Source organism: Betta splendens, chromosome 12 (assembly GCF_900634795.4).
Source record: "Betta splendens chromosome 12, fBetSpl5.4, whole genome shotgun sequence".
In the NCBI taxonomy this organism is placed as follows: Eukaryota; Metazoa; Chordata; class Actinopteri; order Anabantiformes; family Osphronemidae; genus Betta; species Betta splendens.
Window position 1 is genome coordinate 11,993,023 of NC_040892.2, and position 17,598 is coordinate 12,010,620.

At 47.9% G+C, this 17,598-nt stretch overlaps 1 protein-coding gene across 7 annotated transcripts in view; it reads right to left on the reverse strand.

Annotated features, from left to right (window-relative positions):
* Window positions 1-17,598, reverse strand: part of LOC114866883 (transcription factor 4-like) — a 118,479-nt gene that overhangs the window by 70,333 nt on the left and 30,548 nt on the right. For all 7 annotated transcript variants that reach the window (XM_029169114.3, XM_029169115.3, XM_029169113.3 and 4 more), the window contains one exon: window positions 17,490-17,565. In XM_029169114.3, the coding sequence (XP_029024947.1) occupies window positions 17,490-17,565 (76 nt within the window). The remainder of the gene's footprint in view (window positions 1-17,489; window positions 17,566-17,598) is intronic.

Genomic DNA, 17,598 nt, shown 5'->3' on the forward strand with positions numbered 1-17,598 from the left:
GGCCCACTCTGCTGCGCAAAGCCCATAGAGAAGTCGGTGAGCCAGGAGGAGCAAATCCCTGCTAATCCACAACGAGAGCGACAGCGAGGAAACACAAATCAGCTCTATTACAAGACCGACAGCCACCAAAGCAGCGTCACACCGCGTCTTGGAAGGCCCTTAGCTCCACTGGCTCTGTTAGCTCATTGCTAAAGCTACATCCTGCAATTAGCTCCAACGTGTCCCCGGGATGAGAACAAAGATTCCTATTTATTATTTAACAATAAGGCCCGATTGATTGTCTCTGTTGGTTGGTTTGGTGGGAAAATACAATGAATCAACACAAAAGCATTGGAACCACCGTGAAACCTGTGGCCTCTCAATAGAATGGAGCCATCGTGTTTTTATTGACTTCAACTGGCTTCACAGGCTAAAACGCTACGGAGCCGAGTCAAAGGTTTAACGATATACGACAAAACAACTGGACAAACATGACTGCACAACATAACACTGAATAGTCACACACGAGGATAAATGGTGTCCAACAAAGGCCCCAGAAAGCAACAATGAACGTTTCATGGGCTTCTCTTTCTCTGTCGCGTCCCAGTCTCATTCGTCGTCGCTCCTCTCTGCTGGTTCTGATGGAATATTTACAGGAAAACCAGGAAAACCAGGAGCAGCAGGGAACTTATGACTGAGCTGCTCTAACGTTCAATTCAACCCATCGAGCGAGGATTTGGCCCGATCCATTCACTCGACGGCGTCCACAGACGTTTGGCGTCTCATTCATCAGTTCATTCTAGTTTAACGACCGTGTTGAACAAAGTTCCACAAAGCAAGCGACGACATGAGCGAAGCAACAAGCAGCAGCGACTGAAAAGTCAAGCGGAGCCACAGATGATGTCATCAGTCAGTCAGAGAAAGACAGACGACGAGGACGAGGAAGAAGATGCAGCGACGGACGAGTCCATAAAAGCTTTATTTAGATTTTCATCATTTAAAATTGTCTCATGTAGTGTTTTTTAAATTGACTAAGTATAATAGGAAATGTATTTAATATTAGTGAGACATTTATTGTTTGTTTATGTCTTTTATTTCATTTATTTTGATTGTCATTGGTAACAATTATATGTGTAATATATCCTGACTTTTCTTTTGTATATTTAATTTGTTATTGTATTTTATTTAATTTCCATCTAGTAAAAACAAGCAGCTCCGTCTTTGTTTCCATCGATCATGTCCACGCTCTTTTACTTCATGTTCTGCTTTTCACTCAAATTCAGCTCGCCAAAAAAAAAAAAAAAAAAAAAAAAGAATAAGAAGGAAACAAACAAGATGGAGACGTTGAAGGACTCGACATCGACACGTTCATTCAGAGGTTGAGAGACGTGTCAAGTCTTTCTACGGCGCGCGTGAAAGGAAACACTCACAAGACGCAACCGTCGCTGACACGCACATAATGAGAGGATTTTATTAAACTATGTGACTAATAGTGCGATTTGACGAGGACGGCGAGATGATGAGAGGGAAGAAAGAGGCGAGGGTGGGGAAGGAAGAAGGGTTCAACTCCCTCTCGCTGCATTCTGTGTGTGTGACGGGTGGAGGGTTGCACCGCGCAGACATGAATCACTCTGAGCGATTCAAGCGTTTCCATGACACCGCTGGGCACCGGTCCAGAAGTTCCCACAAAGTCTGAGCGCCACCGACACACACAGCGCGAGGCGCCGACGCCACCCGCCAATATGGAATCTGAAATAATCTATATATTTATTCATGCTGTTGTCTCCCGTGTAATGCGTGACATTATTTTTTGGGCATCGACGTTAAATTAACAGACGACGGTGGATGAGTAACAACAGACAAACCCTCGAACGCACACGCGCCGCGCTCGGCGCCCCCTCCTTCGGTCCCAGCAGGCATTGATTTCTTGGCACCGGAGCGAGCGAATACATCAAACAACAGATGAACGTATACGAGCGACGGGGACGACTCATGAGACGCCGCATCCAGCTCACATCTGTCGGCTTCTACCTTCAGCCATAGCCGAGCGGATCCGCCCGCTGATTGGACCGCGGCGCTGATTCTTACTTTAACAGGCTCTGAAGTTTGATTGTGTACTGGAGGCAGTTCTAGACCTGCTGTCACAACCTCAGCTCTGGATTTTATTCTCTCAGGATTTACTATAAATTCGAATGAATGTTTAAATTAATATATCCGATGGAGTGGAATACACATAAATGAGTGTTTACCTGAGTTTTTATACTTGTTTTCTCAGTGAAATCAGAATGAAATGATTTATTGTATTTAGCGTGAACCTCAGGGAGACAAATGCGTGTTGTGTGTTTGCTGTTTCTAAGCCAGTAAAAACGTGATAGAAATTGAAAGTTGATTAAAAATGAGTTTTTTGGGTGCAGATGGGTTTGAAGTGACCAAAGTGAAGAAGTGTTAATCTATTAATGAATCGTTCCCGGTATCAACCCGACAAACAGGTTTTCAGCTATTAAAACAAAGTTATGTGTTGTGGACAGTTGTCGCTGCTGATTTTTGTGCACAATACACACACTGTGTCCAGCCCACACTGACATATGAAGGAGCAAATACACTCTTCCAGCCATGAAACATTTGTTGCAGCAAGAATCTCAATTTCGACACAAACTCTACAAAGACGAACAAAAAAAAGTTTGTTTCTTCTGCCAAAATCCCGAAAACAACATCTGCCACAAGAAACACTGTCTCCTCTCCCAAGAACGTCCAGGTTTTAAAGTCTTCCAGCAGGTTACGGAGCGCGGCGAGCACCAGTTCACCAACAATGAAATATCAAAACGGGCTTTGTTTTCTAATGGAGAAGTGACAAAACTCAGGAGCTGAGAGCGTAATGAGCCAGGAAGCGGAGCCGCGTCACTAGCAGCCGCTTTCATCGCTAATGCTCCATCACCTTGTGCCATCACTAAAGTGTCTGCAGGTGCCTTGGCGTGTGCGCGTCTCCAGGATGTGAGGCGCCACAAATCAGCACCCGGCTGGATTCTGGGGCCATTGTTAGTGGATGGAAGGGGAGAATCACCGGGAGACGGGGCCCGGTGGAGGCGACGGCGCAGCGGCTCGGGCCCCGGTTCACGCGTGGCACCGAAGCGCCGCTCATCACCAGACAGCCGTCATTCTGCAGCAACACACACACACGCAAGCACACACGTGCACGCACACACACACGCACGCACACAGGCGTGCACGCATGCACACACACACACACACACACACACACACACACGCACGCATAAACACACACACACACACACGCACGCACGCACGCACGCACGCACGCACGCACGCACGCACGCACGCACGCACACATAAACACACACACACACTCCCCTCCTCCACAACACAAACAATGAGGCTGCATTGAGGGCGACACCATCAACCCGAGGACGAACATTCTAAACCTGCGCCGCCTTCAGGACGGGTGACGGACAACAAAAAGAAGCTCCCCGTGATTTTGGGGGGAATTCTGCTTGATTTGTATTTCCCATATTTCCTGTCGTGGCTTCGCAGCGCGCCCATGTGTGCCGCTTTTCCCCGCGTGTGTGTGTGTGTATTGGTCTTAGACAAAACAGGGCTGCTGAAATGCGGCAGGCACTGCAGATTTTTGTTGGCTGGCTGACAGCAGCGCGTCGGTGCCAAGCCCCGACGGCGGAAACGACTAAAAGACGCATAAGGCTGGCATTAGAGCCCCAAATCTCCCCCCTCTCTCCCCCTCCATCCCTTCTTCTCCTTTCTCCGTCTCTTTTCTTGCTTCGTGGCACGCCGTTCACTTTGGTCGGGGTCTGACTCGATTTGGCAGCGTTCGGGCGCATCCGTGAATTTATCAATCCGCCTTGACTCCGCTGTGATCTGATGGGGAAGGGTCCGTAGGAAACATGGCACCTGAAAACGCGGCGGGAGGCTGAGGGCGACGGCGCGCTTCGCCCCCGTCCTTTTGTTGCCGAAGGAGAATTTTGGGGGACTCTGTGTCTTTCCAGGGTTTATATTTTTTCCCACCGTATCTGCTGCCTTTGTCTTGAGGATTTCGGGCAGCACTTCCACAAATACCTCGGACACAATAGCATCTGGAGTTACATCCATGAGGCACTGAGCCCATGTTCCTCCTAAAACCTAAAACAAATGAAGAAAACAACATACTCCAATTATGCTCCCCAGACAATAAAAAAAATCTGTTGTAAAACATTCAGGATTACCTCAAACTAAAAGCCTGATTCTGTGTTTGGAGTCCATTATGGCTGGAACAATATTTAGCAGCAGAGTAAACAAAGGCAGGATGCTCCCGTCATCGCTGTAAATTGTGTTTGGGTATTGTTCCGCAGACAGATGACGACTGCTAATGTTGAATTAAAAGGGTTCTTAGAGGTGGATTTAACACGTTTCCTTGTCTTCGGGGTTGAGGCGGAAGGCGAGCGACGCGGGAAGACAAAGAGCGAGGTAGCGACGAGAGGAAAGGTGTGAAATTCTGAATTAGCAGCACAATATGGAAGTATTAAAGCGAAGCGCAACGAGCGCCGAGCGCCGAGTGTTGTTCGGCAACACAGTCGGACTAAATAAAGACGCGACGTCGAGGCTCGCAGGGTTTTCATGTGTCAAGCAGAAACAGGCCGGTTAACACCACCACCACCACCACCACCACCAGCACCACCAGCAGCACGACGCTCCCTCACCAGTAAAAATAGCAGTTCGTGTTTCCTGAAGTTTTTTTTTAGGCACCGACCGCCTGGAATAATATGATCTATTATAAATGTTGACGGGAGGGTAAATAGAATAAAAAAAAAATGCTCCTGCTTCATATAATCATGCTATAAATTCTGGGAATTAAACTCGTGTAATGCTGCTATTTTCAGCTGCTATTTCAATAATTGCGTTCCTTATCCTGGATTGAAGCGGGACGAAACCGACCGACCAGCGTCTTTTTACAAACTCGCTGTGAGAGCCGTCGCTGGCCGAGTCCAGGCTGCTTGCTGGCTCCGCACAGGAAAGTAGGGCAGCCCGGAGAGATGGATGACGGGTCAAGTGCTGTCACTCTGGAGGAGACCCTGGGGTTCAGCCCAACACATGGCTGCGTGGCCGCTCCCTCACCTTCCTCGAACGCCCTTTACTCATAAATGATCCCAAACCCGTTGTGTTCTTTTATTTTATGCGTTCGGATTCTCATTCTTCCGCCATTTTCAGCCGGTGACAGACTCATCCCACCCTCCATCCCAGTTAATACCTGTATTTAGACAAATGTGAGAGCGTCTGAACACCTGGACTATGGGGGGAGGGGGGGGGTGGTGACAGGCTGCTGCAGCCGCGGACCCGGGAGCCGCCTCGCGCCGCTGATGTGCTGCGTGATTCGGGCGCAGGCACCTGGCTGCAGAATAATGACATATCTGCTCCCACACAGCGCTCAGGAGCCGGCGATCAGCGGCGCTCCGTCGCAGCGGGGCAGGCCCCACCTGACATCACACGGCTAGGGGGGAGGAGGGGGGGAGGCAGACGGACAGCGGGAGAAAGGCGGAGGAGGGGACGCACGAACGCTGAGATTACTGTCACCTGTTGTCTCTGAATGCAACTCCACAAGAGTCAAACTCAAAAAGGGAAAAGGACGGAACACATTCATATTCCTCCTCCTCTGTACGGGCTAATGATGATTTGTGTCCTTCTGGGGCGAACGGGCCTTTGACCTTTGACCTCGGCTTCGGCGCTCTTTGTCTGCCCGCGTCCTCTTCACCGCGTGCCAACAGGAGCCGCTCGCTGCGTTCACGTGGCGCGGCCCTGGAAGCCGGAGAAAAGGGAGAGCTACCATTTTACGCTCGTCTGCTGCCATGGAAACCAACGGTTGGGACACGGGGGCAGTGATGCGCAGGGAAAGTTTGCGGCTGCTCCACTTTCCGAGTATTTGGATCTTTCCTCCGTCTCGCTCCTTATTCGGGCTCCTGCTTTAGCCTTCTGCTGCGGCTCCATCACTAAGGTCGGTGTGTGTGGGATGACTAATGAGCGACACCGCACGAGCTCTCGGAATGGTTTTTTAACTTGTCCTCCATGTTTTAACACTTTCACGAAGACATGTTAATCCAGCTAACATGATGCCAAGCTGAAGGACGGCTCCAGTTCTGAGACGCGCTCATCGAATTCTCTCAAGTGTTAAGGTAAAATGAGCACGATGACGATCAACGCTGGCTCCAGGTCAGTCACCAAAAATCATTATTTGTTTTATTTGACAGATTCTTACAATACAATAAAAATCTATTTGGAGTTTTCTATCTATATCTTCTCTTTTCCATTTATTCATGGCTTCAAATGTCTCCCCAGCCAGAATCTCATATCCTATAATTATACTATACATAAAGTGAGCGTGTGTGTGTGTGTGTGTGTGTGTGTGTGTGTGTGTGTGTGTGTGTGTGTGTGTGTGTGTGTGTGTGTGTGTGTAAGTGGGAGCAGGTGATTGGTTGGCAACAGCTGGAGAGAGCAGAACACAGCTGCAGGGGGAGAGGAGAGGAGAGAAGGAAGCAAGGGAGGAGACGAGGAAGCAGGTCAGGGGAGAACCTCTGTCATACATCACTGTGCTCTACGTTAACACTGACCCAGGTTACGTACGTGGAGGTTCCATTACAGCAGGTCTCCACATTAACACACAATCACTGCCTCTTGTCTCGTGTCTTTGCTTCACTTGACTTCTCAAGGGATGCAGGAAGGATGAGGACGAGTGGAGGAAGACGAGGCATCCTGTTCCTGCACTCGGCTCTTGTTTTCCTCCAAACTTCGCTCCTCTCGTCGCTTTTTGTTCCTAATAATGATTATGATGATGATGGAAACCATAACTGAGGGTTTTGTACCAAGTGAAAGGGAGAGAGATATTAGATCTGCTTTCTGATTGGCTGCAGGGAAGAGGACGCGCCCGAGCCCAGTTTATGTCACGAGCAATGCATTTAGGATTCATCTTATTCATCGTAGTATTTAAAGGTTTGTCAGTTTTTTTTGTATGTAATTTTCAACAATACATCGGGCTTTCCTGCCTTCACAGATGAAGCATACGGAGCTGATATCAAACCGATAATTCTGATTCTGATATGAATAAAACAATTTTTGCCATTTGTTGGTCACCTCTGGGATGAACACATGATGTTTCTACAAAATATGTTTATAAACTGTCACAATAAACCTTCAGCGTGTGTTCAACGGATGGATCTATGTTCACTATTTACTTTTCAGCTTTTGCTTCTGGTTTTGGTCTCCACCGCTTCCTGATGGAAGTCCAGGCTATTTTAATTGTAAAATAGTTTAAGGTCGACTTCGCTGGGACAAAGACAATCTCCACATTCTGGTCAACCTGAACCTAAACAGCGGTGACATCATCAAATCATATATGTTATAATAAACCTGTTATTACAGCATAATGACTGTGTAAAACATAAAATCTAATTCACATTACAGCTTCTATACAGATCAGCTGCCGGTCGTGGCCTCGGCTCAGCGTGCGTATGTGGAACAGAGCGTATGTGCTGAACGCGTGCGAGGCCTGATTTTGCATCATGATCCCTCATCCCACAGCCCAAAGCATCAGCAGCCATCATCCACCACACACACACACACACACACACACACACACACACACACACACACACACACACGGAGACAGCAAGCAGCAAGCTAGCGCTTAAAGCAAAACTGGGCTTCCATGGCCATCCATTATCACTGACAAGCTAAATGTACCATGGTACACCATATGGTACGGAGAGAGGGAGAGAGTCTGAGTGAAAGGCAACGAGGGGGGCTCGAAGAAGGAGAAGAAAGGAGGATCACTTTTTTAAGACCGATTGCTGTGTTTAAGAAATAATTCATAAAACCTGAGTCAGTCTGCTTGTAAATGCAGACGTCCTGTGTCCAGTCGAGCCCCACAGAGCAGAACGGAGCCGTGTTTTCACAGTGACTCAGGTCCTGAGCTTCCATTCGACCAAAGTTACATCAGCAGGTAGAATAATCTGCTGTGAACGTGGTCACGTGTGGCGTTTAACTGGATGTTGTCATCAGAATTTAAGCCTCAGTATTAACTGGGTGCATCGTCGTCATATGTAACTGTTGTCAAACACTCTGAGGCTGAATTTGTGTAAAATCAGAATAAATGAGTTCATGTTTGACTTTTCATCTAACAAATCTCCTTTCGTTACTAAAAAAATTTAAAAATAAAAAAATAAATAGGAAAAATAAATGAAAATGTGAGGATCTCACCTAAAAGCAGCAGGAAACGTCTGTTCAGACAGATCTGATCTGATCCCTTAATATGAAACCAAAAGAAGACCCGTTCACACACACATGCCTAAAGTAGTGCATGGAGTAGTAGAAGTAATAGTAGTAGTAGTAGTACATGTAGTAGTAGTAGCGGTAGCGTGAACCCTGCCTGCAGGTGGAGCCTTCAGTCATGGTGGATGCAGTGCTGTGTTGTCTTCACTCCACAGATGCTCCCTCAGTTTTATATTGGATAGATGTGGATAGATTCTCTAAACAACACTGGTGTCAAAGGTTAGAAGCCAAAGGTCAAAGTCAGATGCTCAGAGGAAATGCAGTGGAAGAATAGGTAATAGAAAGAAAGAAAGAAAGAAAGAAAGAAAGAAAGAAAGAAAGAAAGAAAGAAAGAAAGAAAGAAAGAAAGAAAGAAAGAAAGAAAGAAAGAAAGAAAGAAAAATCATATGAAAACGATGAAACAGAGACAGAGCAAGAAATAAAGAACTAGTGTAAGTGTAAGCAAACAAAGAGAAACGTATGCAAAACAGAGGGACTTAAAATCCCGCATCCAAAAAGGACCAGAACCAAACAAACAGGACGCATCTTTTCAGACCGGCGACTTTAAATCTTTGAACGTTTCTGTTCGATTCGTCTCTCGCTTCCGTTCAGTTTCCTCCTTTTGCAGCCAGTTCCACAACAAAGACGGAGAGCGTGCCATGCTGCTGCAGAGGGGGCAGTGCCACGCTGGCAAAGCCCAGGGGGCGAGCGCTACCTGGTGCCAACACACACACACACACACACACACACACACACACACACACACACACACACACACACACACACACACACACACACACACACACACACACACACACACACACACACACACAGCGCATCAGTATTCCCGCTTCGCTCTCCTCCTGCTTTGTGTGGCTTCATGCTCTTCCATCGATTCCTGCTTTAAAATGTTTGTATCCAACATTTGAATGAATTTCTACATATTCGTGTTTGCATGTGTCGAAGAGAACAAAAAAACCCGCTTCGAGTCAGAGCGTCCTCGACGTCCCGACAGTGGAAGCAGAGGAAGCTGTGTTTAGTGGAACATGAGAATCGGTGCTCGCTGCTGTCGTCACAAAGGAGTTTAGTGAACTTTAAACATTATCTGGAGGCTGGAGCTCTTCACTGAGATAATCCCAGTTTAACATGAACTAAAGCATCTAATCTGCACTTGTGCTCCTCCTATGGATTAATGCTGATGATCTCTGTTCCACACTTCACTCCACACACATTCACCAGATTGAACCGTTCTGGGGACAATAACAGACAGGAAGCTCCCTCTCCTCTGGAGCGCGGTTGGAGCTAGCGTTAGAGCTAACGCGCGCCAGGCCCTGGATTGTGTGGCGTGACAGTCGCGTCCTTTGAACACCTGCCGCTCCTCAGGTCTGTTTCTAGTAATAAAGCCAACGCCACATAAATGTAGCATATTGGAACATAATCCACCTGCTGTGTCGCAACGACTCCGTTCTGTCTCCGACATGAACGGCATTCTGTTAATATTACATCATGTGGTGTGCTTTGTATTTTTATAATGATGATACAAGAATAAATATTATTAATAGGCTTTTGATGTGACTGGAGAAATTCAATATATGACCCTTAATATTCGGTCAGTGGGTCCAATTAAAAAGCAGTCAGAACCAGTTGGTTTGAAACGTGAGAAACAATTTGACCTGAAGCAAAGCAAAAGTCTCACGGACCCAACAGTCGTGATTCGGAGGTTCTGATCAACACGGCGACCACGTACGTGATGGAACCTGCAGAACCGCGCTGCAGATTAAAACGCTGCCGCGTTGCTGAATATTGTTATTACAGACGCTGAAGACAATTACAAGCTGCTGCAGCGAAGAGCAGAATATCACATTTAAACTGTGTTCAGGTGCCAAACCACAGACTCTGCTATCTGTCAGTGTCATCACACACACACACACACACACACACACACACACACACACACACACACACACACACACACACACACACACACACACACACACACACACACACACACACACACACACACACACTGTTTTCACAGGTGCAGAGGCTTTTCCTAAAGACAATATCTCTCTTCTACACAGATCTATGAATTTGAAGATTAAATTGTTGTGTTTGGTGAATCGGTGACACACAGTATTTGTGTAATGCTGCTTCCTCCGCTCATCAGGAGCCACGATTCAAAAATGTGAAGATCAATGTCGCTCCTTGGTGATTATATGGGTTAGAAAAACAATCAATTCAAGGCCTGAATGTGGAGAGAAACACGGCATGGAGGAAGCCGCCACCTCTTGATCCCGCCTCCTCAGCTCTGATTGGCCGTTAGACCATGAGCTCGACTTGTTCGATGGCTGAACTGGAGCCAGAGTCCAAATGTGTAATCCACGTAACGCTGCATTAGTGTCACTGTACAGGAGTAACATAAAGTGAAAATCCTCTGCACCTGCAACTTCCTGCTTCTCTTCCTCCAACACTCTCACTCTGTTTATCTGTCTTCCTTTCATCTCTCGCCATCTGCCTTCCTCCATCTCCATTTTCCTGTCTCTCTAACTCTCCCCCCACCCCCCCAGGTCTCCCACCCCTCCCGCTCGTCTCCCTAAAAACTTGGCAGTGATCCCCGTTGTCCCCCCTCCCAACACTCCTCGTTTGGGGGATTGCGAATGAATGCGATCCAATCTAGACCTCGACTAAGAGACATGAATTTTCATTAATTACAACCTTGTCAGCAAAAGCATTATGGGAGCTGAATATGAAAATGCTAATGAGGGGAGCTCATTTGCATATTTTTCTTTGTTGGAATGTCATTAATTATTACGTTTTATGATGATGAATGCAGCTGTCGATGGCTGGCCTTCCATGCCTAATTAGCTATCAGAAAATCCTCCGATCAAAAAAATGGATAGGGATCCAAACTTCACACCTCGTTCACTTCCTCTCGCGTTAGCATTAATGGTCAGGGGACATTTTTTAACCCTTCACGTCTCCGTTTGTCATTGACGTAACAGCGTTTGTGCGCGATTTAGTTTCTGCTTTGCTTTTCTGACTCTTCCCAGCATTTCGGGGCTGCTGCTTCCCGACGCTTGATGCAGGCTGTCGTTGATTGGCAAAGATGTAAATGTGTCTGAGGACGTGTCTCGTGGTTCAGTCCAGGGCCAACGTTTTGGACTCGTGACCGGATTTAACTAGTTTCTCTTCCAATTAAGTGTTTTTCCATCCAAATTTTAACCAAATTTCAAGTAAACCAGAAAGAGAAAATGCAAATGAATTCCTTTTTCCAGAAGACGCGATAAGATGGAGTAATTAAAAGAAGGAGCACCTGTCAAACCTCAAACTTTGGGAGAAAATGCAAAAAAGACAGCGTGTCTCATTGTTTCATGAATTCATTTAAGGACTATTACAGTTTCCTCCACACGGATTTGTTTGGTCTGACATGATTACGTTACTTTGCTGTGACCTTTGTATCATGTTTAATGTATGTGAATGTAAATCAATGAATCAGTTTCTTTTATAATTGCCGACGTTGTTTCTCACCAACCTGAACACACCTAGTACATGATTCAGACTCCGTCAGATCAGCTCTTCTGTCGCATGTTGATCCTAAAACCCTGCAATAATCGAACTAATGATCCTATAGCTTAATATAAAAGCAGTTCTTTATTTATTGTTATTCTGACAGAATCACAGTAAGGTTTTAGGTCTGTGTGTGTTCCATAGTTTATAATTAACCTGCAGCCAGAGACACGTCGCTGGTTGAATAATGAGTTTTAGGTCAGAAAACACCGAGTGCTACTTGTTCAAATGCCGATACGGAAAAGTTGGAGTCTGGCGAAGGCAAGCGGCCGATCGCACCTTCTGCTGCCACAAGCTGTGGACGTGCAGAAGGCTGTTACATCACCTGAAGGACCCTGACCCCCTGGTGGTCAGGGTCCACCTTCAGCGGCTGCTTCCACGCTTCGCTTTGTGTGACGGGAGGAACAGCAAAGAGTTAACGAACCCACCCCCCTCCAAAAACGCCACTAATGACCCCCCCCTCAACTTGGCTTAATGAATGCCAGGCTTAATTAGAGCACCATGATGTCAGAGGCATTAATTATAAGTTGGCTTCGTTTCAGAAAAGCGACACTGTCGCTGTCTTAGTTTCTCTCCGTCTTTGTCTTGTCTCGTTCTCAGACCGACGTTTGGGTCCCTTTCGTTTCACTTAGGCCCGTTTCCTTAAATAGAACCGAGCTCTGAGTCTAAAACGCTTCCTGATTTACACCTTTTTATGATTCTGAATCTGATACAGAACTAATTTGTTTCTATGTCACAGCCACATCGGAATTGATGGTGTGACATGCGCGTTGATGCTGGTGAAACCGATGAAGGGCAGAGGATGAAGGTCGCCGGTGGAGGAAGTCCGGTGCCTGTCGTCGTACAGGTTGGAAATAATGCAATTTTGGTCTACACAAAGCAGTGGTGACATGTTGTGCAATTGCAGCATAGTTCACAAACCAGAAGCTTCAACACACCGGAGTTTACACTGAGCCTTAGCTCCATTCATGTGAACACGTCATCATGTGAAAACTGGACGTGGCAGCGATAAAATCACAATACTGTGTAGCATGACCAGTATTTATGGATAAAAGGCTTGAACTATTGGTTACGTGAATGTAGCCTCTGTCTCCCACTCAGATGATAAAACACAGATTATCTTTGGCCTCTGGAGCCACAGTTAGAACTGAAGAGCTCTGCCTCTCACAATAAACATACTGTTTCATGCTGCACATCTCTATCGCTCTCCCTCACCTCTTCCACACAAACAGGCACCGTGCCACACACACACACACACACACACACACACACACACACACACACACACACACACACACACACACACACACACACACACACACACACACACACACACACACACACACGTAGCGTGGCTGGCCAGATGGGACTCTTCCACATGACCAAGCCGATCAATCAACACTGAAGGGCCCAGGTGCTACTACGCACCATTTCACAGTCTGTCACACACACACACATACACACACACACACACACACACACACACACACACACACACACACACACACCACACACACACACACACACACACACACACACACACACACACACACACACACACACACACACACACACACACACACACAGTGTAACGTGAATGACCCGAGCTCAGTCTCTGGAGGCCTCATCTGGATGGATGACAGAAGATGCTGAGGACAGATAGATGGACAGACAGACAGCTGGACACGCACACGCACACGCACACGCACACACACACACACACACACACACACACACACAGCATGTAAACGTGGTTGTTGTGTCTTTGCGGTTTTCACGCACACATGACAGAGGATTAGAGGATTTTCTAATGACTGACATGTGATGCTGTGAATTCAACAGCAGTTCAATTTTTGCCCCAATTATTTGCATTTTCAAAAATGCACCGATGAAACGGTGGCTGCATCGGTTCACTATCATCTATGTCAGTAGGACCGCTCCATCGGGGCAAAGGGAAGGTGATCACACAGAGCAGCTGTACTGACCTGATGCCACGGCAGAGGGACGCTCTGACAGGCAGCCACTGGACGTGTGACAACAACCGAAGATGTGTCAGTCACACACTAAGGACCAGTATATGACTCTATGAACCACTGGCTTCAGTCTAGATCTGCTGCATAAGCATTCATACTCAGAAGGTGAAGTCAGACCACAGTGGTTGAAGCTACAAACATTCTCCAAACTCTGGGTTTTGGGTTGGTGGTTAATGGAATGAATGGACCGGCAGTAAATCCGGGCGAGTGCGGAGATCCTGGTTGTTGGGCTTGAATCCAACCAACACCAGCTGCCTTTTAAACAGACAAACTATGGAATCTGCTCCTCGGGTTCCCCGTCTCCACCGCATCCCTGTCAGACTGACAGACTTGCAGGACATTCGTCTGTCCCTGATCAGGAAACCCCAAGGAGCTTCCTGACGCACGGCTCCTTGCAGCGCTTTCCATCGCTATTATTACTATGTCTGATCTAATTACACAGACAATTTACATGGTTACAGGCTCCCTTCAAAACAATACCACACTAAATACTCAGCAGTGACTTCATGCACCATTGAAATAGTCTGAGAATCAGACAGTGGCTGCAGTGATGATGCCTGATGACCATTGTATTGTTATCAATTTCATTAATAATAGGGATGTGGGTATTTCTAGACTTTACCTATAATTATATATGATACTTTTTATGTATATGCAAACTAGAATTAGAGCCATCACGAGCATCCATTTAAAGATTCTCAGCACAAAGAGCCGGTGCCAGCAGGGACAGACGGGGGGACGACCTTGGCACCGCACACGGCCGAGGTGAGGGGCTCCTGGGGTGGAGGGGGAGACGGCGGGGCCTCACGCCTGTGGAGGGGAATACGGGGTGACACGGGAACGGAGGGAAGGACGAGCACGACGCTGGCGAAGGAGCAGAAAGGAAGCCAGAGAAGGGACGGTGGCGCGTGCATGTCAACACAGGAATGTCAAAGGAGACAAAGGAGAGAGAGAGAGAGAGAGAGAGAGAGAGAGAGAGAGAGAGAGAGAGAGAGAGAGAGAGAGAGGCAGATTTATATTTCTATATAAAGTGTCCAGATGTGACCTCCTCAGAGGGGGTCCGGCCTCGTGGCTCAACACTCATTAATAAGGTCACACAGAGGTGAGACAGACGGCTGACTCACTGCATTTCCACAAACACAACAAGAGGAGGAGGCAGCAGCTTTAAAGCCTTCCAACACCTCCTCGCACCAGGCTGCACCAGCTCCTGTCCGATAGTAGAGAGGCTCCCGCGAATCCAGCAGCACACGGATGCATCTGATGGAGCCAAGGATCAAAATGACTGGAAAAGGGGCGCGTGGCGAAGCATTGGCGAAGCTTGTTTTAAAGCAGAGCGCCGGCGTTGGATGGAATGAGAGCAGCCGTGCTGTACCTAATAAAGTGAGCAGCGTGTTTGTGACATGCAATCAACACGTCCCATTCTCAGTGATGGGACAGCGAGGACACGCTGGTGGAACAGGACGGGGCGCTCGCTGGTTCCACTCCGGGAACGCGGAGCTTTGATCTCGCGAAGTGGGAATCGTTTTTGGACAAAGTGACGCGACGCTCGATGAGACTGGACCCAGAGACGCCTCTGTCACTGACCGTTTCACCCTTTCACCTGCCTTCACCAGATTTCCCCGAAGCCGCGGCGCATCCGAGTCACGCTCAATCCGAATAAGACCGTTTATTTATAACAGAAGAGAATTTGCTTACAGGCTGAAACCGCGGCGCCAACCATTTACTATGTAGGTGACAGTTGGAGTCGGGGGGTGTGGGGGTGAGGGGGGTGTGCGTCATGGTGGCGCACCTGCTCGGCACAATACCTCAAGAATGACACGCTGCACCAACACACTCACCCAGATACGCCACCGCTAGGAAGACACACACACACACACATACACGCACACGCACACGCACACACACACACACACAGACGTGCTGAAATATTCAGCAATAAATGACACAGGCTCGAAAATCGCACGCACTTAAAAGCAAATATCAAACAAAGGTCAAAGGCAAAATGATGTAAACACACACATAACGAACAGACACGCTGACGACTGAGAACCACAGCCAGCGAACACGAAGCCAACACTGACACAGTAACCTGCAGTAGCACACCACAAACCCACAGACTGTGTGTGTGTGAGTGAGTGAGTGTGTGTGTGTGTGTGTGTGTGTGTGTGTGTGTGTGTGTGTGTGTGTGTGTGTGTGTGTGTGTGTGTGTGTGTGTGTGTGGTGTGTGTGTGTGTGTGGCAGCAGATTAATCTAGTGAGGTTGCCGAGATGACACTAATCCCTTCGCTGATTATCTAGAGCATAACATCTCTCTAATCTGATGGTGAGGGGGTTAAGGAAGACAGACAAGGCTGGAGTGGGGAACGGAACACGGAGCTCGGGTTCGTTCGCGTGTGTGGCTTCGTTTCAAGCTTCCGACACCGAGAACGATACCAAGCAACGGACGCGTTCCACAGTAAAAGGCCCCTCGCTGCTCGAGGCTCAACAGCGTTTCTCACGGGATGAAACACGTCTGACGGTTAAAGCAAACACCGAGCGGCGCAGCACGGAGCGCAGCGGCTGCACGCGCGAGCTCTGCACCTGCACGGGAGAGAGCGAAGCACATGTGAGGATCACTGGGGGTCCAGAGTGATTCATCACAGTAATCCTGTGACAAAGGAAAGTAAAGACTTCAGCCGCTTGAAAACTTCATAGCATCACACGCTCCACCTGGATGCGAGACAGACGAAGAGGAAGCACACAGACAGACGACGGCCTGATTTAATGAGGTCACAACAGTCAGAGATGGGGTGTGTGTGTGTGTGTGTGTGTGTGTGTGTGTGTGTGTGTGTGTGTGTGTGTGTGTGTGTGTGTGTGTGTGTGTGTGTGTGTGTTTGTGTGCTCCATATCCCTGCCTGTCTCTGTCTCTTAGTGTTATCATTATCAAAGTAAATTGCAGCTCCTGGTGCCAGATGAACAATACAATATTTCCATTTTTGCCGCTTGCCTTCCTGCCTGTGCAGATACATACCATAATCACAACACTGTCACAACACATCGCACACACAATGGATCATTCCACCACGGAACCCACAACTCCGCGCTTCTGCATTACGCGCCGTCCTCTCTGTGTATGTGCAGAACATATTTCCCCTCTGTCAGCGTCTCATCACATGTAACGTGGCCCCAGCAGCGGATCAGAGCCGCGGGTCCAGACTGAGGTCTGACATCCAGCCCCACGCGGGCTGGAAATACAGGAGAACCCGTAGCTGAGACCTGGCGTTAAAGGTAATTAAGCTGCAGCGTGTGTATGAATGTGTGCAGATGTTGAGTGATTATATGTCTGTTCCAGGGTTCATGCGTGTGTTTGGGAGGAAGAAAGAGGCAGATTATTTGTGTCAGTGGCCATTTGCTCACAACTGGCGCCACATTGGAGAGAGCCAGAGGCAGAGAGCATCATGGGTAAATGAGCACACGCTGCCTGGCGGTTTCCCCACAGAGGAGAGAATGAGGGAGGCGGAGACACACACACACACACACACACACACACACACACACACACACACACACACACACACACACACACACACACACACACACACACACACACAGTAGAATGACACTGTACCTGCTAGCCTGGAGTTGGCGTAGGGAGGCGAGAGGCTGTCATGTGATGCCATGTACTGAGAACCGTCGGCATAGCTCTGTAGAGACACACAAGGTGATTCTACGACTGC